Consider the following 25,440-nt stretch of genomic DNA (forward strand, 5'->3'; position numbering starts at 1 on the left):
TGCCGGTTGTCACGCCCACGCGCCGCCGTTCGCTCCGTTGCCCCAGGAGCAGCAGCACCATCTTTGGCAGCACCTGTATCTGTCAACAGACTTTTTCCCGAATGAAACATCTGAAATCTCCAACCAGATCCAGATTAACTGATGTACACTTGCGTCACTTGCTATGACTAGCAGTGACAAATATGGAACCGGATATGGACCATCTCATTAGCCAAAAGCTGGCCCATATTTCCCATTAAAATACTTATAAGTTTATGTTGGTTAAAATCGTTCTTCATTCTAAATATTCTGTTTAAGGAAGCTTTTAATGTTTGACGGACTATTGTATTTTAATATTTTGTTGGTATGTATGTATGTATAAATAAATAAATAAATAGAATAATTATTCCTTTTTGTACACTACAAATAAAATATATGCAGTGCACATAGGAATTCATTCATATTTTTTTCAAACTATAGTCTGGCTCCCAACAGTGTCTGAGGGACAGTGAATTGGCCCCCTGTTTAAAAAGTTTGAGGACCCCAGCTCTAGCATATTTTTCTGGGCACACTTGAAAGTGCTAGTTTCATCCTTGAAAGACATTGCATCACAAGGACCACTTGCTTACATAAAGACCCATCAGGTAATTGAAGTCATAGGGCAAGTCTCTTCTTCTGTTGTCCTGTTGGCAGTGACTAAAGGCTGGACCTGCTTGTTACTAGTGTCTTTTGTTTTGGAATGCCCACTCCAGGGCAGTTTACCAGGTGCATCCTTCCTATGAGATTTAGGTGCCATGTCAAAACCATTTTTATTTGGGAGGTGTGCATCCCAGCCTCTTAAGGAACCCTATCTTGCACTGTTTCATTTCTGCTAACGCTTTGCTTGTTTTCTAAGCCACCCCCAAAATGTTCTGTGAAAGGTGGGATAGAAATATACCCAGTAAATAAAGTTGCAGGAGATGTCTGGGTACACATAGGCTGGCAAGTCTAACATCCTCCAGGACTGATGCCATCCTTTGCCCAAGACCCTGAACTTTGTCACTGATAGAACTTCTGCCTTCATTGATAAAAAATTGATTTGCTGGGAAGTGTTTCCTTTTACTGACTACAACAGATGTTTGTCCTCTCTTTCATCATACAATGGTACCTCGGGTTAAGTACTTAATTCGTTTCGGAGGTCCGTTCTTTTTATTATTATTACAAATTTACAAACACATACACATTAAACACTTACACATAAGTGTAAGTGTTTAATGTGTATTCTTAACCTGAAGCGTACTTAACCTGAAGCACCACTTTAGCTAATGGGACCTCCTGCTGTCACTGCGCCACCAGAGCACGATTTCTGTTCTTAAGCGGAGTTCTTAACCTGAAGCGTACTTAACCCGAGGTACCACTGTATTTCAAACTGTAGTGACCCTTGAGAAGTGTGGGAGGTTGTAGCAGCATGCAGGACTTTCTTAAATGTTGATTTAAGGACCAATATCTAATTGAAGCCACAATCTCTTGACTGAGAAGTATTAATTTTTGTGGGTAGGCATAGGTGGCAACTGGAGTGCCTATGTAACTTACTCAATTTCTGATTTAAGCCCCTTGCATTACCTAACTCTTCCTTCCGGAGTAACATTGCTGAGTTCAGTGACCTGACAAGCCAATAACATGACAGCATCACCCCTTTGTGGCCCCATGCTCTTTTTTCACCTCTTGCATTTGAAAGCAGTGGATTATATGCAGTTAATGTCCCTCTACTGATGGAAGACTGTTTGAGGCTTCTGAGAGTGGAACCTCCTCCAATACACAGTCTCTCCTGCAGCCCCCACCCCACTCCCCTGGTCTGTGCTGGAGGGTGAGGAGATCCCTCAAAATTGCTTGGGAGGTGGTGTTGGGTTGCAAGGAGGCAAGGGAAATCATAAAAAGCCACAGGAAGGTCAAATGCTCAACAAACAATAGTTAGGATAATTGTTCAACTGAATTGCTTTGCAGCATACAACATTCTGAACTGTATGTGCCACTAAGTAGTTCATCAAACACTCTTCTATTGTTATAGAATTGAGGGGTACATTGTGCCTGGGAGTCTCAACCGTCCACAAAATTGGGGCCTATACAAGAGGAAACCAGCCTCCTTGTAATATGATGGCCTTGGCTGGCCCAGCTAAGTATTCCCATGTGCATTACCATCAGGACCGGTGCTAGGGTTTCTTGCGCCCTAGGCAGACCACCTTCTGGCGCCCCCCGCCGCCCGCCCGCCACCAAAGCCTGCTTTAGCGGGAGGTGGGGGTGGTGGAGAGGCAAGCAGCAGTTTCTCCACTGTAGCGGAGAAGCTGCTGCTTGCCCGCCCCGCCCCCGCCAAAGCCTGCTTTAGCAGGAGCCGGGGTGGTGTAGGGGGCAAGCAGCACCTCTCCGCTACAGCGGAGAGGCTGCTGCTAGCCCCCTCGCCCCCCGCCCGAGCCTGGCCAGCGCCCCCCTCCATTTTGGCACCCTAGGCAATTGCCTAGTTTGCCTTAATGGATGCGCCGGCCCTGATGACCATGTTCCATGGGGACAACTGAGGGGTTATGTCCTTCACAGCCGACCATTGAGTCCTCTCCCAGCTGGCCACTTTGGATGGCAGGATAGCTTACGAACACACACAGAAATTGAACTGCCCAACCATGAGCAGGCAAGGAGCTGGAGTCTAGATGATGGACCAGAGTCAGGAAGTCCTCATTCCGGTCCACTGCCTGGGAATAAAAGCTGGCTGTGCTCTTGTCACTCAATCCAGTTGGATAAGGCATTGGGTGGGATGTTAACCCATTAAAGAGTTTGGGGTGAATTGGTGCTTCATCCCAACCTAAAGCGATCTCAGGATACCCTGTTAGAGGGGTCTAAGTGGAAGTCTCTGTCGAAAAGCCAAATCTGAGTCAGACAGCTTCCACCTAGAATTGAGGTATTTTCATGCTGGGCACCAATGGGCAAAAACACAAATTCCTCCAGTTATTTGTGTGAGGAAATTGTTTTTCTGTAAGGGAAAAAAGGCACTTAGCCAAAACCAGAACCGTGATGCTTTATTGGTTTTACAGCTCAGAATTATAAGCACATTTGGAACTGAGACACTGTTCTGGAACATAAAATAGAAGAGAGCCATGTACGTTTGTAACAAAATTGGTCATTATAATACCAGCCTGCGCCCAATAACTACTGCTCTACTCGAATCATCCACTACGCAGCTAAGGAAGGTCAAAAAACAAACAAGGCCCCCAAAGTATAAAAAGAAGTGCCTTTCTTTCAATACAAGTCCTCTTGTTAATTAGGAATTAAAGGAATTAACAGCGCAAGTAATAAGACTGGTGCACGTGAAAGCAAAATAAGGGGTTAAGTACTCCATGTATATTTGCTGCAGATCTTGAAATTGGCACTCAGCCAAAGACACTTTTCGGAGGCTCTTCTTTGGGTTTATCAAATACCGTTTCCCCCCCTGTGCGGTCTCGGCTGAATACGGATGGTGCGGCAGAGCCAGCTTGCTCTGGAAAAAGGACAGGAGACAATTAATACCTCAGCAAGAATGCTTCACACTCAACAGCAGCTGTGAAAAAGGTCCCCTGAAATATACATAATGTACACTTTAAAAGGGTCTGTCTGTCACACACTTCAATGTGTACAGAAGTGCTGGATACTTGGACCTCATGGGCAGATGCACATTTTTTAAAAATGCAACAGATTTATCTACAGAAGGTACCTATCCTGGAAAAGCTTCCCCTAAGAAGATAAGGCTGTATTATTTACCATTTAGGGTTTAATGTTGTGGATTTTTGGGTTGTGTGTGCCCTGGGAGCAGTTATGCATAGTGTTATGGCAAAAGTAGCCTAATCCTGCAAGACATTTTTGCATGCAAAGGAGCACCCGTTCATGGTTTATGTTTCATTTCTAATGGGATACAGCCTAGCTTTCTACATTGCGACACACGAGTGTGTCAGCTGCAGTGTGTAGGTGTGTCTTGCGAATGCTCCCTGTGCTCCTCCCGGAGCTGGGAAGGGGTTAGTTCAACCTCTGGTTTGCTAGTGAAACTGAATTACTGTGCCGTGAAATGATGCATGTCTAAAAGGTGCGTCACCAACATGAAAACCTTTGTATTGCAGCAACTGGCCTTGTAAGCAGAACTTTGATTCACATGCAGCTGGAAACATGTGCCCCTAGTATCTACTTAGCATTGGTGTTGAGTAATCTCCTGTACAAAGGTCCGTATAGTTAAAGCTATGGTTTTCCCAGTAGTAATGTACGGAAGTGAGAGCTGGACCATAAAGAAGGCTGATTGCCGAGGAATTGATGCTTTTGAATTATGGTGCTGGAGGAGACTCTTGAGAGTCCCATGGACTGCAAGAAGATCAAACCTATCCACTCTCAAAGAAATCAGCCCTGAGTGCTCACTAGAAGGACAGATCCTGAAGTTGAGGCTCCAGTACTTTGGCCACCTCATGAGAAGAGAAGACTCCCTAAAAAAGACCCTGTTGGGAAAGATGGAGGGCACAAGGAGAAGGGGACGACAGAGGATGAGATGGTTGGACAGTGTTCTCAAAGCTACTAACATGAGTTTGGCCAAGCTGCAAGAGGCAGTGAAGGATAGGCGTGCCTGGCGTGCTCTTGGTCCATGGGGTCACGAAGAGTTGGACACGACTGAACGACTGAACAACAACAACAAATCTCCTGTTTAAAGGACTGTCAAGCACCCATTCTCCCAGCTCTCAGCTCAAGGTTACATTATATTGCAGAAAGGATAGCGGTAGACACTTACCACATTGCTTCATGACTTGGTAGGTTTTGGATTTGATTTCCTGGTTTCCAGAGAGCTTCCCTCTAGCCCCTTTGAGATCTTCTTCCTTTACTGGAGGGCGCTTCTTTTTCACAGGAGCTGGCTAAAAAGGAGCACATTTGTATTAAATGATGGAGCAGCATAACTGCAACAGAGGTAACTTATCAATATTAAGATGCTCCATCCTATCACCTGGCCACATACCTTCAAGTAACCACATGAAATGCTTAAGGTCTTATTTTATTTTTTTGCATTAAATGTGCATTCTGTAGTTGACCGCCTTTGTAATATTTTATTTAGAGATCTTTAAGATAACATTTTAGTTTTGTGTTAGTTATATTGCTTTGGACGTATACCGTATACATTATTCAGTAATGTTTTATTCTTGATTTGTTTTATATGATGTTTTAATGTAGGTTGTAAACCACTTTGAGATTCCCTCCCCCTTAAAAATATAAAGTGGTATAGAAATGAAATGAATACTAACACTAATAATAATAGATTTAAGCTCATCGGGCGAGGAACTTTATGTTAATTTAGGGGACTATGTAAATTGATGGTGCTGTGTAATGAGGAGAAGGTGATGATAATGCACAGGAGTAGCTGTTGCCCATGTCCTGTCCTTAAGGATGTGTGTACAGATTGGACACTGTGTTCTACACACTGGGAAGCACCTAATTTAAAAATAAACTTATGCATTTTAACTTGCCCCAGTTCAGCTTTCTAGTGTAATTACTTTGGAAAACAGAAGAAAGATGCCACCACTTTGTGTGCACACTTTTTGGAAGTAAATTCTATTTTTGGTTTTGTTTAACTTGGTGGTCCTGAACATCTCCACTTTGAGATTTTCTTGAATGCAAAATTATTTCTCTTTGCCCATAATAAGTGGGAGGTACTCTTTTTGCTAAATCAACAATAAGGCTGGCATGTTCATCTTTTTATAGAGTAGACATAAATTGGTATGGGCAGAAAATCCCTCAAATTAAATGGCTTACACAATAAAGACCTTTAAATACAGCAAAGCAAAAGATCTGTAGCAAAGGAGCTGTCTACATATCTAAAGAATGCATGGGAATAGCTTGCTTCCATTTTACTGTGGGAACCAAATTAAAAATAAATAAATCAGACCCCTAGGGAAGCAAACAACAGCGCCAGGCAAAGAACAAATTAAAGGCTGACTTTTAAAAGCTTGCTTTTCAAAAACAGTTCAGCAGCAATAGGCAGACAGTGATGGTATTCAAATATTTTGTGCTCCCCAGAACCAAGAGGACCTATTGAAGGACTTAACACTTGGGTTGTCACACTATTGAATAGTTTCATCTAGCAAGCAGAAATGCTTAGGCTAAGAGAATGATTTTCCCTTTCCTCTCCCACATGCTGTTCTAGGGGATCTCCTGACCCACATGCAAGCCAATTTGTGGGGGCACATAGGGGGAGGAGAAGAGGAAGCCTTGTTGCACTAGCAAGACTCAGTTCATGGCTTCTGCTAGTGCATCTGTTTAGTTGAATCTGGCCCAGAATAGGGAACAGCCTATTTCACACTGTCTGTAGCTCAATGGTAGAGCATTTGCTTTGCATGCAGAAGGTCCCAGGTTCAAGTCCCAGCATCTGCAGGTGGGGCTGGGGATTTTCACTGCCAGAAACCCTGGGCAACCACTGCTGCTCAGTGTAGAAAGTATACTGAGCTCGATGAACCAGTGCTCTGACTCAGGTCTAGTCTGCCCTTTAAAGCTGCCAAATGGTGTCTATTTTCAAAGCACTCCATGTGACAATTATGTGACCGACTATTACTGTAGAGTCTTGTGGCACCTTAAAGATGAATAAATCATTGTATAAGCTTCATTGTATAAGCTTTCAGATGATCAGTTTACTAAGTATTCATCCTGATCTGTTTGCAGAAAGGTTAGACAATGTTGGCTGTTTAATGAGCATTTATTCTGATGTGGTTGTGGGGAGGTTAGACAAGACTGTATCAAAACAAGTGTTTTCTCACAGTTCTCCGGGCATTTTCCAGCCACCTTTCTTATTGCAAAAGTTTGCTCCTTCAGGGACGTGAGATTGTGGCACAAGACCTACCAATAATTGTAGAAAGTGAATTTGCCAGTATGTGGTTGCACCCCCAAAATAGTGACAGCCTGGAATTGCCCTAGAGTCCACTTCACCAGGCGCATGAAGCGTGATCCTCAGTTGCTAGTTAACAAATGCAGGCATCCAATAGCGTGCGATCGATGGGCTACGGGGATTGGCTAGTCTCCTAAATGTTCCTGGTAAATCAGAATATTAAAGTCTGGATCCTCCTTTCCAAAGCCCAGGAAGCTTCTGCCCGGATTAGGGAGGGAGGCGCGATGCCCACATGCAGGATGCCAGGACATCCCCCCCCCCGAATGCCCTTGGAAGCTGGTGCCTCTGGCCCTAACTGTCCCCCTACAAAAAAATTCACTGCACGCATCATAATAAAAAGTGCATCCTTTAAAAGGTGCCACGAGACTCTTTGCTGTTTTCGCTACCACAGATTTATAAAAGGTAAAAGTAAATGACCCCTGGCGTTGCGGCACTCATCATGCTTTCAGGCTGAGGGAGCCGACGTTTGTCCACAGACAGCTTTCCGGGTCATGTGGCCAGCATGACTAAAGCGCATGACAGAACACCGGGTTGGAAACCAGAGCACACAGAAACGTCGTTTACCTTCCCGCCACAACAGTACCTATTTATCTACTTGCACTGGCATGCTTTTGAACTGCTAGGTTGGCAGGAGCTGGGACAGAGCAACGGGAGCTCACCCCATCACGGGGATTCGAACCGCCAACCTTCTGATCAGCAAGCCCAAGAGGCTCAGTGGTTTAGACCACAGTGCCACCTGCATCCCCACAGATTTATAATGCCTATAACTGAGGTACTTTTCTGCAGAACAGCCAACACCTGGTTGTTTGTCATGCTGGCACGGCCATTCCACAGGAGCAAGTCACCATGTTATAAACAAACAAATGAGTTAAAAGCAGGCCCCATGAGGTCAGGGAACTTCCAGACCTAGCCCTGCCTCCTCTCCCCCATGATAGAAAAGCAATCAACAAGCACTACAGACCAGAGAGATCAGCAGCTCTGCTGGCATCAAGGCCATAATGCGATTCCTGCCAGTGAACACATTATTTCCAATGTTAATGAAGTGACAAATTTAGTCATGGGCAAAGCTTTCAGCCTGCAACCATTCCTGTGCTTGCCGTACCAACAATCTATCCTACCATTTATCTGAAACTGTGGCAGGGAAATGAGTGCTTGTTTAGAACATCTCTAGTATTCCTTCAGTGAATATTTACTTTGAACAGACACTAAGCAGAACAAAATTCCTAGGCACAGCCTCCTAAAGCGGCTTCTGAATAGTTGCTGCCTGTGTGCTCTAATCTGCTCCAAAATTCCCTTTCGTCCCAGCCCTGACATAATTGGTTCCATTAGGAAATCATGGTTTGCCTCCATATGATGAAAACTCCCTATCTTGCCATATTTTGAAGAGCAAAAAAGAGGACACTATGACGGCCATTCAAAGCAAGTAAGTGCAATTTGTCTCAAATTTTTACCCTCGAAAAAGAGGATGTGTCCTGGAAAAAGAGAACACATGGCAATCCGACATACAAGGCAGCTCTACACTCTGAGCCCTTGTAAGCATAATGTTCCCTTGCAAAAAAACAACAACACCCACCTCATCTTGAAAGGTGGATAGGAAGAAAACTTCAGCTTTACAGATTGTCCAACCAATTGTTAACTCAAGTATTGTAAAACATTTGCCTAAACAGCAAATTGTATTCTGTTGTCGGAAGTTAGCAGAACGTTACGTCATTAAGATTGAGCTATCATTGCGCAAGCAAAGCTGAACACGCACATAACCCTAAGATTAAAGAATTCTATTTAAAAAATATTAGCATGTATTAAAACACTAGACCTATATCCTTAAATGTATTCATAGATACTGGAAGAGAGAAAGCAGGATAGCAGGAGAAAGCTAAAAAACACAATTTTTCTTAGCCCCCAAAACTTGCTAGAATAGTTAATTGCTGAGCCCAAGATCCCAAAGCTGTGCAGCACCAACTTTGCCGATTCAGTTTGCAGCTATAGCACTGACAGAGCTGCAGATAAGCACAATACCAACCAGTATTAATGCTAGAAAAACAAAGGAAAATAAATAAAAGCTATTTATACCTGTGACATCGCTGCAGCACTTGCACTAAGAGTACCAGTAGTCTCCTTGTTTGAAATCCAAAGGCTGAAGTAGTCGGCTTTCTCTAACTTTTATAGACTCTTGTGTGAGGTCAGTCTACTGGGTCATCTTCCCAATCTAGTTCCTGGAGTGTTTGAGGTTGACACAGCCTTGATGTTGAGAGGTTTATTCTTAGCGGTGACCAAGGTTCACAGCATTTACTGAGATGTGTGGCTGCAGCGAGAAGAACCACACAAGTGACAGGAAAAGACAGCTGGGCCAGCAGAACTATGTGGAAGTCTTGTCCTTTCTGCTTGAACAAGTACTTGTTCCAAGGGAACCCTCTGAGCCTCTATTTATAGCCTTAAAGGGCAGTGCTTTGTGTTGCAGATGCTCAATTTAGGCTGCAGTATTAGGCATACATACTGTATATAAATCTCATTGAAAGCCAGTAGGGCAGAACTAGTTGTCATGAGGATAAATAGTAGTCTTTCCCCTACTCCTCCATAATGTTGTGGTAGGGACACTCACTGTGGAGAAAATTTAAGTGGGGAAAATGAGGTGCTTGAACTTCCCAGTTGCTAATTCTCCTCAGCAAAAAGTCAATCTTCTGGGCCATTTTAATATCAATTTCCACTATTCGCTCCAGCTGAATTCTAAAAGCAAGAAGTAGGGCTTGCTGAGAGCACTACAGCTGAGGGGAAGGGGACATGGATGAATGCAAACAAGCTGAATCTAGACAAGTTCAGGGTGCTGTTGACTGGGAACTCAAATTCTGGATGGAGATATTCAACCTGTCTTAGATGATGTTATACCTTTCCTGAAGTACCAAGTGCAGGTTTAGGGGTTATCCTACAACTGGCACCATCTCTGTGTACACACGTGGTCTCAGTGGCTGGGAACGCCTTTGCCAGCTTCAACTGCTTTGCTGACTGCAACAACCCTACCTGGAGAAAGGGAACCAGGTCTCAGGTGTAACTCATTTACACTGGACTCCCTCAGTGCTCTTCATGTGGGGCCATCTTTAATAAAATAGTTAAGAAATGACCACTGGGTTACTAGATTCAACCCCTTTGCAGTATCTGCTACCACCAGTTAACTTAAATAAATCCAATATGCAGGTAATGAAGTGAAGAGAGCTAGGGGCATTGTTTTTTTTATTAAGTCAAAACTTTATTGTAAACCATGATTTAGGTACATAACATTCTTTCCATTTTAATGAAACACCGTAAGTTAAACATGATCCGGAGGACATCTTGACTTGCATTTTTAACTTCACGGGACCTACTTTTTATTTCGAATCCCAGATGCACCCAAAAATCCTAATTGCAAAGAGTATCCATAAAAAAAAAAAAACATATTTGCTTTGTAAAACCATAGCAATTTCCTGTCATTTAACTGGAAACTTTTAAAAAAAGTTTTTGATGTATTGCAAGTTTCCTATCGGCCAATGTGGCTAGTTTTGTTAAATTCACCACCACACTGCTTTTGTACGGATGCTGCAGATCTGCAATTAGCCATGCACAGGGGCGAAGATGCCCAGATTTCAAAATAGGAAATGTTAAGGCTGAACAGCCCTCCTCCCACCACTTTCCTTCCAGCAAGGCATAGCTGGAAACCAAGCACATGCTTGTGAGGGGAATGCCTTTGGAACACTTTGCATTGCTGTAGTTCGGTTCACAAATCAACGAGTATGAGGTCTTTTCCCTGAAGAGAAGCTTGTAACACATTTTTTCCCAGCAACACTGACACACAGCATTTCATTTAAAGATAGTATGGGAGACACTAATACGTTTAAAAACAGAAAATGATGACTACACAACCACCACGGGATGTCCCAAATAATTATGTCGGGCACATGATATCATGCACAGTCAATGAGGCAAATCATGGTCTGTTTCATTTTTGGATCTCATCCATTTGGCAAGGGGAAACTCATAGTCTCTCCATTGAATTCAGCACACAGTACTATTTTTGTTTTAAGCGTAGAAAGAACTGGATCACATTAGAATCAGGTTTCTCAAGCACAGACTGAAGTACACTTTTTTGTGACGAGATCTTTACAAATTGACCGTCAGAGTTCCACTTAGGTTTTTCCTACTTCCTCTGCCCTCTTCAAACTGCCACAACTCACTGAAGAGCAAACCAATACACCCAAAATCAATTTAAGTGCAAGCAAATATGCAGCACTGTAAAGAACAAAACATAACCAATTTCAGCTACGCTGTATCCTGCCCCTGCCCCCATTCAAAATTATTGTTCCTTTATTCTATTGCACCTTTCCAAAAGCAATCAGTTTCTTTTACAGAAGAGCTTGTGTGTACCTCTAAATACAATCTACTGGGGACTTGACAGCAGAAGGCCATTAATTTGATGTCCCACATAACAGCTAGAGCAGCCTTTCTCAACCTTGGGTCCTCAGACACTGTTGGACTACAACTCCCAGCATCCCTAGCCAGCAGGGCCCTGTGGACAGGGATTATGGGAGTTGTAGTCCAACAACAAATGGGGAACCAAGGCTGAGAAAGGCTGGCCTAGAGGAATCTGACTGCTGCGGGAAAGAAAGACCTAGATGCAACCCACAAAGGCAATTTTTATTGTTCTTATATGTGGTCCATGCAAACTTATTGACATCTGAGCGTTTTAAACCCATCTTTGGCCAGCACTGCTTCATCATGTCAAGCTGCAAGACACAAAAAGCACCGTGAAATAGAACAATGCAGCAACAAAGCTGAACAGAGTACCCTTTATTCTTTAGGTTTTTTAATTAAGCTGCTCTCCGATGCCTCATGCTATTCAAATAAAATGGTAAATCTGAGGTCTCCTCCAAGTTGGAATATTTAACACAATTAAGGCTTTGGGTTCATTTTTTACAATTCCCCATCCCAACACTGTTTAAAACAGACATTTCATGTAACTGAAGCCACAGGAAGAAATGAATAAAGTTAAGCTTTTGGATTTAGTCAGCTAGGTATTATTAGAACTGAAAAATAAATAAATGGCCTATGGTTTCATCTCGGTTTGTTTCACTACCTCAGGTAAAGTAAGTTAAATTGACAAATCACATCCGTATCTGCCATTCTTCAGAAATGAGATGCCATCCACACAATTTTGAGTCCCTGAATGAACTTTTAAAAATAGATTACAGGTGTGGACCACCCCATCTGCACAGGGACCCAGGCATGAGAGGAGGAGAGGTGGCCCCAATCCCCTCTGCTGTGGCTCCAATCCAGAGGAGGCCCATACATGTTATTTGCATATAAATCTTACTGAGGATAAGGATGTGGATGTATTGGGGAGAAGGCGTCCCATAAACATCTACTGGTAATTTGTCCCCAAGAATCTCACAAAGGTGTGATGGAACCTGCCTTCAGGTGTGATTCTTGACAGAATAGGCATTTCCCCGCCTCCTAATAGAGGCTTCGCTTAACTTTATACTGAGATAAGCATCGTTTCCCTTTGTTTTCAGCCAGAACACTAACATGTAACAACGTATTGCAGATATGATGCTGTGCAAAAGAAACAACCCCCACCATTCATTACGCAGTTCCGAAATGCATCGCCCATTAAGATGCTTCTTACGGGCAGCAGGGCACGTGAGGCAAATGTCACTCCCCTCAGTACTACCACTGTTAAGCTAGCAAAAAGCAACAATGGAGCCTTGCATTGCACCTCCCAAAGTCCAGTGATACCCCACAACACCAGCTGCCTGTGTAGCTGACCACATTTAAGACAGACTACACATATAAAAACTGTAAAAAAATATATCTGAAAAGTCTGAGCTCCTGTCCTTGAAAGTGTTGTAAGGCTTGAAATACAGTGATATTCAGATACCATAAATTACAGATTTGCATTTACCCCCCCCCCCTTCTTATTCTGAAAACACTTTTGCTGTTTTGTTGTATCAAAGATTTAAATGAGCATGGAAAACTGCCAAACAGTAACGAGCATCGAAATAAGTTGTGGGCACCAAATCAGGTAGGCACGTATTCCATTGACAAGAGAGATATTCTCAGTTACCATAGGACGGCAGAACAACGAAAGCGGCAACTACCATGATGTTGTTAATGGGTGAATATATGCATTAGGTGCGGTTACCTCTGGGCCTTATTTTGTTCTTAGGAAATTGAGGAATGAATTACTGCTAAGTGATCAGCACACTTTGTAGCAGTAAGAAACACTCTAAGGAAGAACAGATTTACAAATCCTGTTACATCACTATTCATAGTTGTTGATCACATGAAGGCCCAACTGTTATCGTTTCAAGGAAAGATTGTAATATCATATATATAGAAAAGGAATGTTGCTTCAGATTTGAAATAGTTGAGATATGGGCTCAGAAGACTTGCAAGCACTGAAGAAACCAACATTACCGAAGTCACTAAAATGTTCCGCGACAAATAGAAATGCCAATTATTGTTGCTTTTATGCTAAAGTGCACAGGACCATGGTCTTCAGGTCACAGAAGTGACCAGGGATTTAATCTGCCAAGTACGGTACTTGCTGCCTTTCACTGTGTTTTGGTTTGGCCAGGCTTGTGCAGAGCTCCCATTCAAGGCCATGTGTAACTAGTAGCCACTTGGCCACCATTTCCCTTTGTCACACGACTCTCCTTTATATGACAGACACAATGATTTTTTTTTTTTTTTGCTGCAAGTGTTTGACCTTTTCACCACGCACAGAAAGTAACAACATAATTTTCTTTGACAAACACAATCCTTAAATATCCCAGTATGAAAATATAACTTAAATATAAAAGTTCAAATAGATTAGAGGAGCTTTGGGGGTATTGGGTGGGGCAACTTTGACAGCCAAAAGTACCCTTAAGAAGTAAAGTTACGTAAGAATATTAAGTTACGATTTGTAACTGCAAAACTATTCTGTCCTAGGAATATGTTGCAAAAGCCTTTTTTTTTTTTTTTAGTAATAAAACAGACTGATTCAAATGTTGTTAATCCGACGTCTCTCTCATAATATCGTTCAGGAACCATAGCAGAAACAATGGTGCTCTATGGCGCCTTTTTCGAAAGGGTTGCGTACAAATCGCCTTGGTAACAAGAATTTTTCCACCCATGATGAAAAGGTACTCTTGCATATTTGGTCAGTGTTTCCATAGTGCAACTGAACAGGTAGCTTTCCCAACTATCCATGTTCTGTTTCTTCTGAGTCAGTTTCCAGGCAATAAGCATAGTGTTGCCAAGTGAAAAATCCACTGTCCATAGAAGCATCTGTCATAAAACCCGCAAATGTGCAGGCCACAGAATCTGTCATACAGGCAGACCAAACCGATGCTTCTTTTTCTTTACAGACTTTAAGTTAGTCAGTCTCCGAAGATCCTCTTCAACATCTGATTCTTCCATTTCATCGTCTGCCGAAATTAGGATCTATAGGCAAAATTTTGATATGCAGTTAGACAGAACTCGTATTTGTTTTCCCTCACTCACCCAAAAGTATCTTCAAATGCAAGCGGGGGGGGGGGGGGAGGGAAGTGTTGTAAGCTAAACAAGTAGTATGTATGACTCATTTGGATCTTTAAGTAACTATTAACCTTGCCCTTTATCAACACCGCAAAAAGGAGTAGATACCATTATTGGAATAAAAGCAAAAACTAAAGTTACAGAAGGTTGCGCTATCACTCCCTTCCCATTTGCTTACTGTAAACTATATGAATAGCAAATGCAGAACTTGCCTCTGACTCAGACTCTTCATGAGAGGCTGCTCTCCTGTATCGAACTTTGCTTCCATTCCTTGAATCCTGCCCAGCTTCTTTTTCTTCAAGTTTAGCTTTTGTTTTCCCTTTCTTCATAAGGAAGTTATCAACTACCCAGAACATGAATGCCTGTTATGATGGAGAAGTCAATGTTAAGTGCCATCTGTCATTCAATCTATAAGACAGCAGTCATATTTAAGGGGACTTACAGCTCTTTGGTCTTGGTGGCTACTTTGGAATCTGCTGGATTAATTGCTTCTGTCGACAGGTGTCTTTTGTACAGGTACTGCAACGAGCTGGGATTACAGGTAAAACCTCTCCCTTACAGCAGGTGCTTCTAATCTCAGCTCGTTACATACAGTGAAGATACCAGGTAGCCTGACATCTGGCTGGTTGATAGGGGATCAAATACTTATTTCACTCATTATAATGCACATCAAACTCTGATTTTTGTCATCTGGGTTTCTGGGGTGTTTCCTGTTGTTATTCTGTCTCTCATAGCTACAATAAACCTACCATTAAAATTATGGACTGGTGATTTCTACGTCAGAGGGCAAATTGGCAAATTTAGCAGGGGATCAAATACTTCCCCCCTCACTGTACCTACCTACCTACCTACCTACCTACCTACCCACAATAATAAAGGCAAATGGGCCACTAAGAATGCTGAGCACCTTAAACTTGTGTTCAGCAGCTTCAATTCTAAAGAAAACATGAAGATGTTTCAAACAGGAGTAGTCAACTTGGTGCCCTCTCAGATGTCGTTGGATTCCAAATCCCATCAGCCTCAGCTTTCCTGGTCGATGGCTAGGGATGATGGGAGCTATAGTCCAGCAACATTGGGAAGGTACCTCATTGGCAACCCAGGTGTAGCACATTTCACTACATGCTTAGAAAATAAAATTTTGGTTTTAGTGGATTAGCATATACAACAAAAACTCGTTTCTATATAAGAATTTTTATACCCACAGTGAATGTTCACATTTCTCCTGTATAATTACTCAGCAGGTAAGATAATGCAAAGAAAAAACCCAGAGTGCTACCAAGACAACAGAAGTACTAAAAAAACCTATCCACTCTTACATTTAGCAAACATTTATTTAAATTGTGTGCCCTCTGATGTGGCTCATGATTGAAAAATTAAACAGTGGCAGACGGATTGACTGGAAATATGCGCCAGCTTCAGATTTGGTATTCACTGAAGACTCTGCGTTAGGACTTTGATGCATTTTGAAGTGTGTTGCTTAATATTGATTAGATTATCCTTTAAATGTTTTAGTCATACACGTTATCAGACGTGAGATACATGAGATAGTGACCCATCTATTATAAATGCTGCTTCTGAAAAGATCAGCTGCACAAGGCTGCACATATTTCATTTATGAAAGTTATTTATGTGAGTGCAGCAATGGGAGCACAGTGGTGTGGGAACGCATCCTGTTGTCCTCCTGACTTGAGGCAAGATCTTAATTTTGACATACGAAACCTTATTCAATTTGTGCCTGGTGCAAAACTGCTTCCTCTTTTAAACTATTTCAAGAGTGAAAAGCCCCATGTGCAGCTACACTGTACACAGTTGTTCCCTTGGGCCACTTGAAAAGTCAAATGATGGTAAGGTATTTCAGAACTGTAATTGTAACAGAGATGCACATGAAATACAAAATACAGCTGGTTAACTTATGAAATAGCGACATTAAATAACCAAGTATTGTAATTATTCATAACTCCCAATGTTGTGTAAATGTAAGTGCATATTACCAGTATAGCTATTTAATGCTTTATTGTTTTTAACACTCGATTGCGAGCTGACCAGAGTGGCTGGGGAAACTCAGCCAGATGGGCGGGGTATAAATAATAAATTGTTGTTGTTTGTTTGTTGTTGTTGTTATTATTATTAAAGAGTCTCGGCTATGGACAGAAACATACTGTTTGGCACAAAAAGCAAATAGTGCTACACTTAGCAATGTGGTTATTGTTTAGTGTGCATCTGCACGTACTTCCAACGGAATATGTGCAGATCTTCAGGAGCCTTTACTTGTGTAAGAAAAATGCCCTTATAAAATCAGCACGCTTAGCTTCATGGAGTAGTTGAACACAGTCAAAGAACAGACAAGCAGCTCCAATCAATTTATGTGCCTCAATCTGAATGGGATTAAAACCAATTTCAAAAACAATTTCTGATTATTCCCTACTTTTGAAAGCAAAGGGTGTGTGGGGTGGGGGGAGGGTTTCCCACTTATCCATTAATGTTCTTACAATCACCATGATGGAAGAGAAATCACCATTTCTTTGAAAAGGATTTAGAAATGATGAAAAAGCCCCGATACCTGTCCTACAAGTAAATGCTACGTTCAAGAGCCAAGTAACCTTTTACATTTTTATGGCATCAGTTTTTTATGTTCCGTCAAGTGCCACTGCAATGTATTTGCACTCCCAAGTATAAATATTTTTAAACACACTAAATATCCAGAAAACGTTCTTTTATACCAACATTTACAAAGAAGGGGACTATTAGCATGACAATAGCCAGCTCCAACTGAGGATTCTTTATAGGATTCAATACAGCTACCTGCAAAGAGAGAAAGAAGCACATTAATATTATGGAATTACATACATGCACAACTGAGTCACCAGGTTATCTTTTCTCACTGTATGTGGTATCAAGTTAAAGGGACGTGGGGTTGGGAAGAGCTGAGGGGACAGAAATGAAATAGTTTTTAATGAGCGAAATTCAACATTATGTGACTGAACTCTTTTCAGAGCATGAGAGGGCTGCAAGGAAGGAAAAGATGGTGAAGTCCTCTTGCAGGAGAGGAAGTCTGTTCCACTCATGCACAGATACCATCAGATACAACCTATAGTATAATGACGATATTAGGTGATGTTAAGGTATGTACCTATTTCACTAGGGCTTGAAATAATAAACTGAACATTAAACATATCCGGACATTTTATTGCTTTAATCCGCAATGATTAAAAAGCACTGTTGGTCAGCAACAAGTGTATTTTGAAATAAATGGCCCAGGAAATACTATTCAAAGCCCTGAATAGTGTTAGTTCCAAGAACCATCAACCTCTGCACCCGGAACTTCTTTATACGAGGCACATCGATAGTTGCAGGCCTTGCAATTTTCTAGTCAGCTTCATGAAAGCAGAATTCAGAAAAAGGATAAAACTGGAAAAAGAGGTGGTGGAAACTGTATGTGGTTGCAGAACACATAGGCATGTCACCTGCTTCTAGATTACCATGTGATCTATTAATTTTTCAGCACTTTAATATTTAGATGCTTGGCACTGCCCTAGAGTCTATGATAAGATCCTACTCACTATTTGGGAGTCTACCATCACATATACAGATTTTAGCCAACAATGTCATACCCAGAGAAGACCCATTGAAGTCAATGGACTTAAGCTTGCCATTGATTTCAAGTGGTCTACTCAGAGTACGACTTAGTTGAAAGAACCTGAGAGAATAAATTGTAACTGAAGCATCTACTCAACAGGACAGAAGGAAGGTTTTTGAATAAATGGTTATTCATACCCTACAAATGCAATATGGTATCTTACTATTAAGGCTTAGCCACCACAAATATTTTCATTAGGTCAGTTGTTAGCACTGGACTAGTCTCATTGAATTAAATTAAAGCACTGGTTACTACATGGTCTGTCTGTCTATCTCTCTATTAAATATATGTATATCAAGACTCAAACCTCTTTCCACTGAGGTATTAGGAGAACTATGATGATGATGGTTTTCTCAAACATCATGATCACTATGTACAATGCACACTGGCCCACCCAAGCACTGCACTGAAGGGGGTCACCTACAAAACAAAACACAAATGGTTAGCAAGCAAGCAAGCTTAAATCGCATCTGAGTAGCTAGGAAGACAAAACTACTAGATTCTTGGTTACCCCTTATTTGTAAACAAAACTGTTTAATCACATTCTAAGACAGATTTACACAATTTCAGATGTTGAAACTGAACACACACAAAGGTGGAAGCATTCATTTCTCATGTGCCCTGAGGGCTCCTCTAACATTCTGTGTTTACAAAATGAACCTACCCCTAAACAAAAAACCCCACCACCTTTCATGTTGTGTCGTGTGTGGCAAATGGCTGCATCTACTAATCAAAACTTAAAATGTATTACACACCGTCTCTGGACTGAGTAAACTAAAAACAAAAACTAATCTCCTGTAATAGTGAATAACCAGTGACTGTTACAGCGGACCTGTAGATGTACAAAACACCAAACAGCTAACTGCAATAGCACTTGTAACTATTTTTTGAATAAAGACTCTTCATGTTGTCTGTGCCTTCTTATGACACGTGCGTGTTCAGCCTAATCCTGAAACCTTTCACCAAATCAATGGTGCTGCCCATCCCTTTCAAATTTGTTAACAAAAATACTGAAAGGTAATGGACCCTTCACTAAACTTCTGCAAAATGTCACTGGGTAGCTTTTCACAGTTTAGTGCCCATACAAATGAGTCACTATTCTTCCTCTATGGAGGTCAAATCCGGGATTCGCAGCCATGACTTCAAAAGAGAAGGCTTATAAGAAATGAGGGGACTGGTAAAAAGAAAGTTCAAGAGAGTCAAAGCTCTTTAGAATGCTTGAAGGTTATTCAAAGCCATAATAATTGAAGCTCAGCTGCAATGTATGCCCTAGGTGTGGAAAGTGCCATCAAGCTCAGGAAGACACAGCATAGTGAATGAGCAGTGTCAAATATACCAGAGGGCATTCCCCTAGAAAAATGGAAGACTTGACAAAATGAGAAGAAAAAGGAACGCAAGCAGAAATGCTATTAAACAAAACGTGATGCAGAAAAAATGGAAAGAAGAGATACCCACCAAGGAAATTTGGCAGAACAAATTAATAGAATACATAGATTTAGTAACTATGACTGAAAAACTAAGGAATAAGGATGAGTTAAACTAAGGAATAAGGATGAGTATAGTTAAAGCTAGTTAGAGCTGGACCATAAAGAAGGCTGATCGCCGAAGAATTGATGCTTTTGAATTATGGTGCTGGAGGAGACTCTTGAGAGTCCCATGGACTGCAAGAAGATCAAACCTATCCATTTTTAAGGAAATCAGCCCTGAGTGCTCACTGGAAGGACAGATCCTGAAGCTGAGGCTCCAATACTTTGGCCACCTCATGAGAAGAGAAGGCTCCCTAGAAAAGACCCTGATGTTGGGAAAGATTGAGGGCACAAGGAGAAGGGGATGAGCTACTAACATGAGTCTGAGCAAAATGTGGGAGGCAGTGGAAGACAGGAGTGCCTGGCGTGCTCTGGTCCATGGGTTAACGAAGAGTTGGACTCAACTAAACGACTAAACAACAACAAAGGTAAGAGAAGAGTGGAGGTGTTTTGGAGATTATCTTAGAGGGTACAATATGCAATTTAACCTACAAGTAGGAGTTGACATATGAGCAGCAGATAACATCAAAAAGGAAGACCTGAAATGGTAATGGGTGAAACATCAGGATATGCAGCAGATCAAGAGTTCCCTAGAATGCCACAGAGAGATGGGTTGGGAAGTCTTAGGAAAAGAGATAAGTGGTGGATACTGTACGATGTGTATATAAAAGCTGTTAAAAATTGCATAAATAAAAGTGCTTTTTTAAAAAGAAAAAAACTGTTTTTTAGAAGCATACTAAAAAGCATTAAGAGCGATAATACTTTATCTAAAAATATACCAGAAGCAGGAAATCAGCTAGGATGGCAGCTGGACCACCAAACAATGAAGGTATGCTAAAGGTATCATGGCCCTGATGTTCAAACTTCAGGGGACGAGGCCAAGGATTCAGAATGGAAGAGGACATTTACCTCATGGCCAGCCCCAGTTTCCCCCATTAATTCTCTGGCATGAGAAGGCAATGCTGTCCTCTTCTGACTTTAGCTCAGAAGCCTAGTGGAACCACAGTTGAGAACGGTATATGAAGTTCTAAGCTTCATATATTAATTTAAATTAACAAATCAGGACTGAGATGGTATCCACCCAATTATTATTATTATTTTTTCTTTTAAGTGAAACAGCTCATCTTCTAACAAAAAATATTGTAACTTTTCTCTACAAGCGACTTCTATACCTGAAGACTTGAAGGTGGTCTAGGGGAGGGGGGATCTTGGTATTTATAGGCCATACAGCAAATTGAACAAAATATTGCTGAAGAAGAATCAGTATGGTTTTTGCAAAGGTTAGGTCCTGTCTCACTAAACGTATAGAGTTTTTTGAATGTGTTAACAAGCATGTGGGTGTGGCTAAGGAACTCCATGCTGATCCAGTGGCTGATGTAACTCTGCAGGTAGAGGCCAGAGGGGCTCGGCCGAGAAAAGCCTCTGCCCAATCACACTCCCTCAGCCCAGCGCCAAGGAGGTTCAGGGGTGGGGCCAAGCAGCCTGAGCCACTGGATCGCAAACAGGCCCCCTTGCTGCCACATGTCTACAGTGGGCCCAGTTGCTGCACCAACTCCAGGTTGCCACAGCCACCTGACTGTTCCCCCTTACTGCTCTGGCCGACATGCTTGGCAGGACTGTGATTGTAACAGTGATCCTGCGGTTCCATTACGCTCCATCGGAGTGCACCCTGAATCAAATGCCTTGTCTAAGTCCTTTCTATACCAACTAGGAGTTTTGGCAAAATTAAGTGGACTATGACATATTCAGTTTTAATTAACCCATATTAACTGCAACAAATTTTGCTCTGGATATGCCCAAGTAGCTTCCTTATTTGTGTGGTTGTTTTCCCACATACAGAACACAAGCTTGTTAAGATTGACACTATTCACTCCTCTCTAGTCTACTAGGATCGTATTAATTTCTCAAATATAGCTGCTGTACAACCCATCACATTCTCAATACTATTTACAATTATTTAGCTGAAGCTGCAATTGGAGTCTTTGGAGTTTTTAATTATCTTACTGCTCTGGAGGGAAATGGACTACCTAAAACAGGCTAGTACAAATGTGGTTTTTTTTAAAAAAGCAAACAAACCGGGTGGAGTTGAGTGTTCCTGTTTGCTCACATATGAGAATTGGATAAGAGGATGAAGCAAAAGCAAAAATACGAGTTTTAAAAAGCTTCTGCACATGATCTGATTTGCTGTAATGGTTTTCAATAAGCAGTGTCAGCACATCTAAAATGCAGCTATTTCTTATGATATTTCCCTCTCTGCTTTCAAGTCAGTTTCATGGTATCTTCAAATACAGACTAACAGCTGAGCCTGAGAACGCTGCAATGGAAACTTGAATACCTTCAAACAGCTGTAATGTGGAATGGGCCCTGGTCATTTCCTTTTCTGGCATGGCTTTGAAAGACATGCACCAGATATTTTACTTGCTGGTCTTGATGTTTATAATCTTTTTTTTTATGTCAGTGCTATATAACACTTGAGCACTTAACGCTTCGAAGTCTGGAAATTTCTAATAAAGAGTGTTACTGAAGTATATCCCATGCACTGCCAATTAAACATAGAACTCTGTCTAGAGTTAATTACAGATTATTAATAAACATTTCAGCAATAAAAATTCAAGCCTCTTTCTCCAGTCCAGATTTTGAATTGGTATATTGGGAGCCATCTCTCTTTGTTCAGTGGAAATTGAAATATACCCACAGCTCTCTCTACTTGTAGGTTAGCATCCCGGGAACACATGCATTTTTTATATATCTTAATGCTTTAATTGTAACATTTAAAATATAAAATCTTTGTATAGGATTTCTCTCTCACACCCCCCCCTCGCTTAATGCAGCATAGTTCCCTTTTTCTATTGCTGTTCCCCACAGAGACAGCGGAAGAGACAAACATTTCTATGTGGCTCCAAATACCCTCCTGATCAAGATCCTTCAGGTCCCTTTTTGGAGCATCTTGCCAGAAAAGAAGTCAGTCAGAAGGATATACAAGACACAGACCAACTCACTCCCAAACTCAAATTTCTTTTCCAATTGACACTAAATATTCTTAGTGGCTACTGGAGGCAACTGAGCAGGCTCATTTCTCATGGGGCAGTGAGGAATTCTGTGTACTCCTGCAAACCTTGAAATTCTCTCACACGAAGACAGCAATCCTTTGTATATTTTCCTGGAGTCAACGAGACTCATGTTAAATTACATGCATGTACTGTCATGTATGGGATGCGGGTGGCATTGTGGTCTAAACCGCAGAGCCTAGGGCTTGTCGATTGGAAGGTCAGCAGTTCGGTCCCTGCTCCTGCCAACCTAGCAGTTCAAAAGCATGTCAAAGTGCAAGTAGATAAATAGGTACCGCTCTGGCGGGAAGGTAAATGGTGTTTCTGTGCACTGCTCTGGTTCACCAGAAGCGGTTAAGTCATGCTGGACATATGACCTGGAAGCTGTACGCCAGCTCCCTTGGCCAGTAAAGCGAGATGAGCACCGCAACCCCAGAATCATTCACAACTGGACCTAATGGTCAGGGGTCCCTTTACCTTTACTGTCATGTATACAGGTGAAACTCGAAAAATCAGAATATCGTGGAAAGCTTCATTTCTTTCAGTAATTCAACTTAAAAGGTGAAACTAATATATGAGATAGACTCATGGCATGCAAAGCGAGATATGTCAAGCCTTTATTTGTTATAATTGTGATGATTATGGTGTACAGCTGATGAGAACCCCAAATTAACAATTTCAACTTTGGGGTTTTCATCAGCTGTACGCCATAATCATCACAATTGCAACAAATAAAGGCTTGACATATCTTGCTTTGCATGTCATGAGTCTATCTCATATATTAAACTCCAGTAGCTAATGAAAACAATTGCTTACATAAATGGACTTTTCCATTTACAGGTGGGTAGCCGTGTTGGTCTGCCATAGTCGAAACAAAATAGAAAATTATTTCCAGTAGCACCTTAGAGACCAACTGAGTTTGTTCTTGGTATGAGCTTTCGTGTGCATGCACACTTCTTCAGATACCAGAAGAAGTGTGCATGCACATGAAAGCTCATACCAAGAACAAACTCAGTTGGTCTCTAAGGTGCTACTGGAAAGGACTTTTCCATGATATTCTAATTTTTCGAGTTTCACCTGTAAATTTATGGATGCCTCCTGTCACCAATGTAGCAAATCTCATTATTCCACAGTACCTTCAGATGCACAGAGATATCCACACATCTCACAATTCCTATACAGAAGTCATGTCTACGTAAGAAACTGAGCCAAGTGTGAAGCAAGAAGAGGAGACACACTTAATGGACACACTAAGCTGCCTTTCCTTGGCCTCTTTCCCTTCCTTTTTCTTCACATGTACTAAAGACACATTTTGGCAACTGGCAAGTTACAAGGGATTCCTGCTTCCATTAAAAAAGAAGAAGCAAGTTTATGTGTTTTGCTTTGTCAGAGCTCAGGCTTTCAAATGGTACTATAAACCCAAAATTGTGTTTCGTGGCCCCTTCCCTTCTGTTTACTCACACTACAAGCCTGGTGGAAAGCGGGTTGTGTTTTATCTGTTTTATAGAGATCTTAGGATTTATTCAGGTGCTTGTGAAATACAATTATTATTAATTAGTCACGAGAAACCCATTATCTGTATATCAAATACTGGTAGAAAGCTATTCCACCATTTTCAGAGGAAATAAACAGCTTTACTTAAATATCATGGGAAGGGAACCAAAACTTGAGGGCTGTTTCTCTTTCTACACTACATTCTACACTGCATGTCTCCCTTACTGCAGGAATTCCCCCACCAGAGAAGTGTCCTGATAAACAGGTAGGGAAGCCAAAGCAGGAATTAGCTTCTCGGTGCTGGCGTCAGTATAAAAAACCCTCACTTGTATGCCCAACTTCTCCATTACAGATACAAACAAGTATGAATAGACCTGTGTACAAAAGATAAATGCAAAAGTCATTGTTGCACTGCTTATTCTCAGGTTAAAGTAGGAATAGTTGTAAGACTTTCAAACAAATAAAAGTATTTCCCTCCCCCAATAAATGTTTCAAGACTGGAGCAGAAAATTAGTAGCCTCCGTTTTATAATAGCTTCGCAGCTGGAGTACAAAATCCATTTTGCACAGCCCAAATGCAGTTTACCTTAATCGAATGACAGGAGGCCAAGAAGAGAAGACAACAACTGATAATATGGTGGATGCTGCTCAGTTGCAAGCATTGCTAGGACTGCCCTGCTGGCCCTGCCCTGCTTCTCTCCACCTGGCTTGGGGCGGGGCCTGACAGGCTCCATAAAGGACTGTTGCTGCCGCTGGGCAGAGAGGGCTCCATTTTTGTTTTTTTTAATTGCATTTTTTTTTATCTATGTCATTTAAAATTTTAATTGATATTAATGCTGTATTCTTAGTTTTAGATTTTATGATTTACAGTATGTGGAAATTGTTTTCCATTTGGTTGTGTACTTTTGGTTGTGTTTTATTTATTGCTTATGACTTCTGTTATGTCGGTAATTATGTAAATCTTGTCTCGTTGTAAGCTGCCTTGAGCATTGTTTTAACTATGGAAAGGCGGCATGCAAATAAAATGATGGTGATGTTGATGATGATGATGAATGCAGATATAATGCTGCCACTCTTTTAAATAAGGTTAAGAGATTGGAATAGGATTGTACACTTCCACCTCTTATGCCTATTACATGTAGATATGAATGCCATGCAGGGGCATCGCTAGGGGGGTGCGGTGGGGGCGGTACGCCCCGGGTGACAGGGAAGGGTGGGGGTGACAAGCGGCAGCCCCTCCCGCCATTCCACTGCCACTCCCTCCATCACCCCAGGAGCAACAGCGCACGGCCGAGGGAGCACCCCG

At 41.7% G+C, this 25,440-nt stretch overlaps 2 protein-coding genes across 3 annotated transcripts in view; both read right to left on the reverse strand.

The window, feature by feature from the left end:
- Positions 1-3,124: 3,124 nt before the first annotated feature.
- Positions 3,125-9,110, reverse strand: MUSTN1 (musculoskeletal, embryonic nuclear protein 1). The gene is made up of 3 exons (XM_033140735.1): positions 8,957-9,110; positions 4,748-4,868; positions 3,125-3,481 (listed from the first exon to the last, which is right to left on the reverse strand). The coding sequence occupies exons 1-3, from the start codon at positions 8,963-8,965 to the stop codon at positions 3,375-3,377; spliced, it is 237 nt and encodes a 78-aa protein (XP_032996626.1). The 5' UTR covers positions 8,966-9,110; the 3' UTR covers positions 3,125-3,374.
- A 996-nt stretch (positions 9,111-10,106) lies between these two features.
- Positions 10,107-25,440, reverse strand: part of LOC117041697 (store-operated calcium entry regulator STIMATE-like) — a 33,247-nt gene continuing 17,913 nt past the window's right edge. The window contains exons 5-8 of one of the 2 annotated variants that reach the window (XM_033140731.1): positions 18,376-18,488; positions 17,156-17,233; positions 14,644-14,793; positions 10,107-14,338 (exon numbers count right to left, since the gene is read on the reverse strand). In XM_033140731.1, coding sequence (XP_032996622.1) covers positions 14,222-14,338; positions 14,644-14,793; positions 17,156-17,233; positions 18,376-18,488 — 458 coding nt within the window. In that variant the 3' untranslated portion in view covers positions 10,107-14,221. The remainder of the gene's footprint in view (positions 14,339-14,643; positions 14,794-17,155; positions 17,234-18,375; positions 18,489-25,440) is intronic. The other variant, XM_033140733.1, reaches the window with a different exon arrangement.

Source organism: Lacerta agilis, chromosome 2 (assembly GCF_009819535.1).
Source record: "Lacerta agilis isolate rLacAgi1 chromosome 2, rLacAgi1.pri, whole genome shotgun sequence".
NCBI classification, from domain to species: Eukaryota; Metazoa; Chordata; class Lepidosauria; order Squamata; family Lacertidae; genus Lacerta; species Lacerta agilis.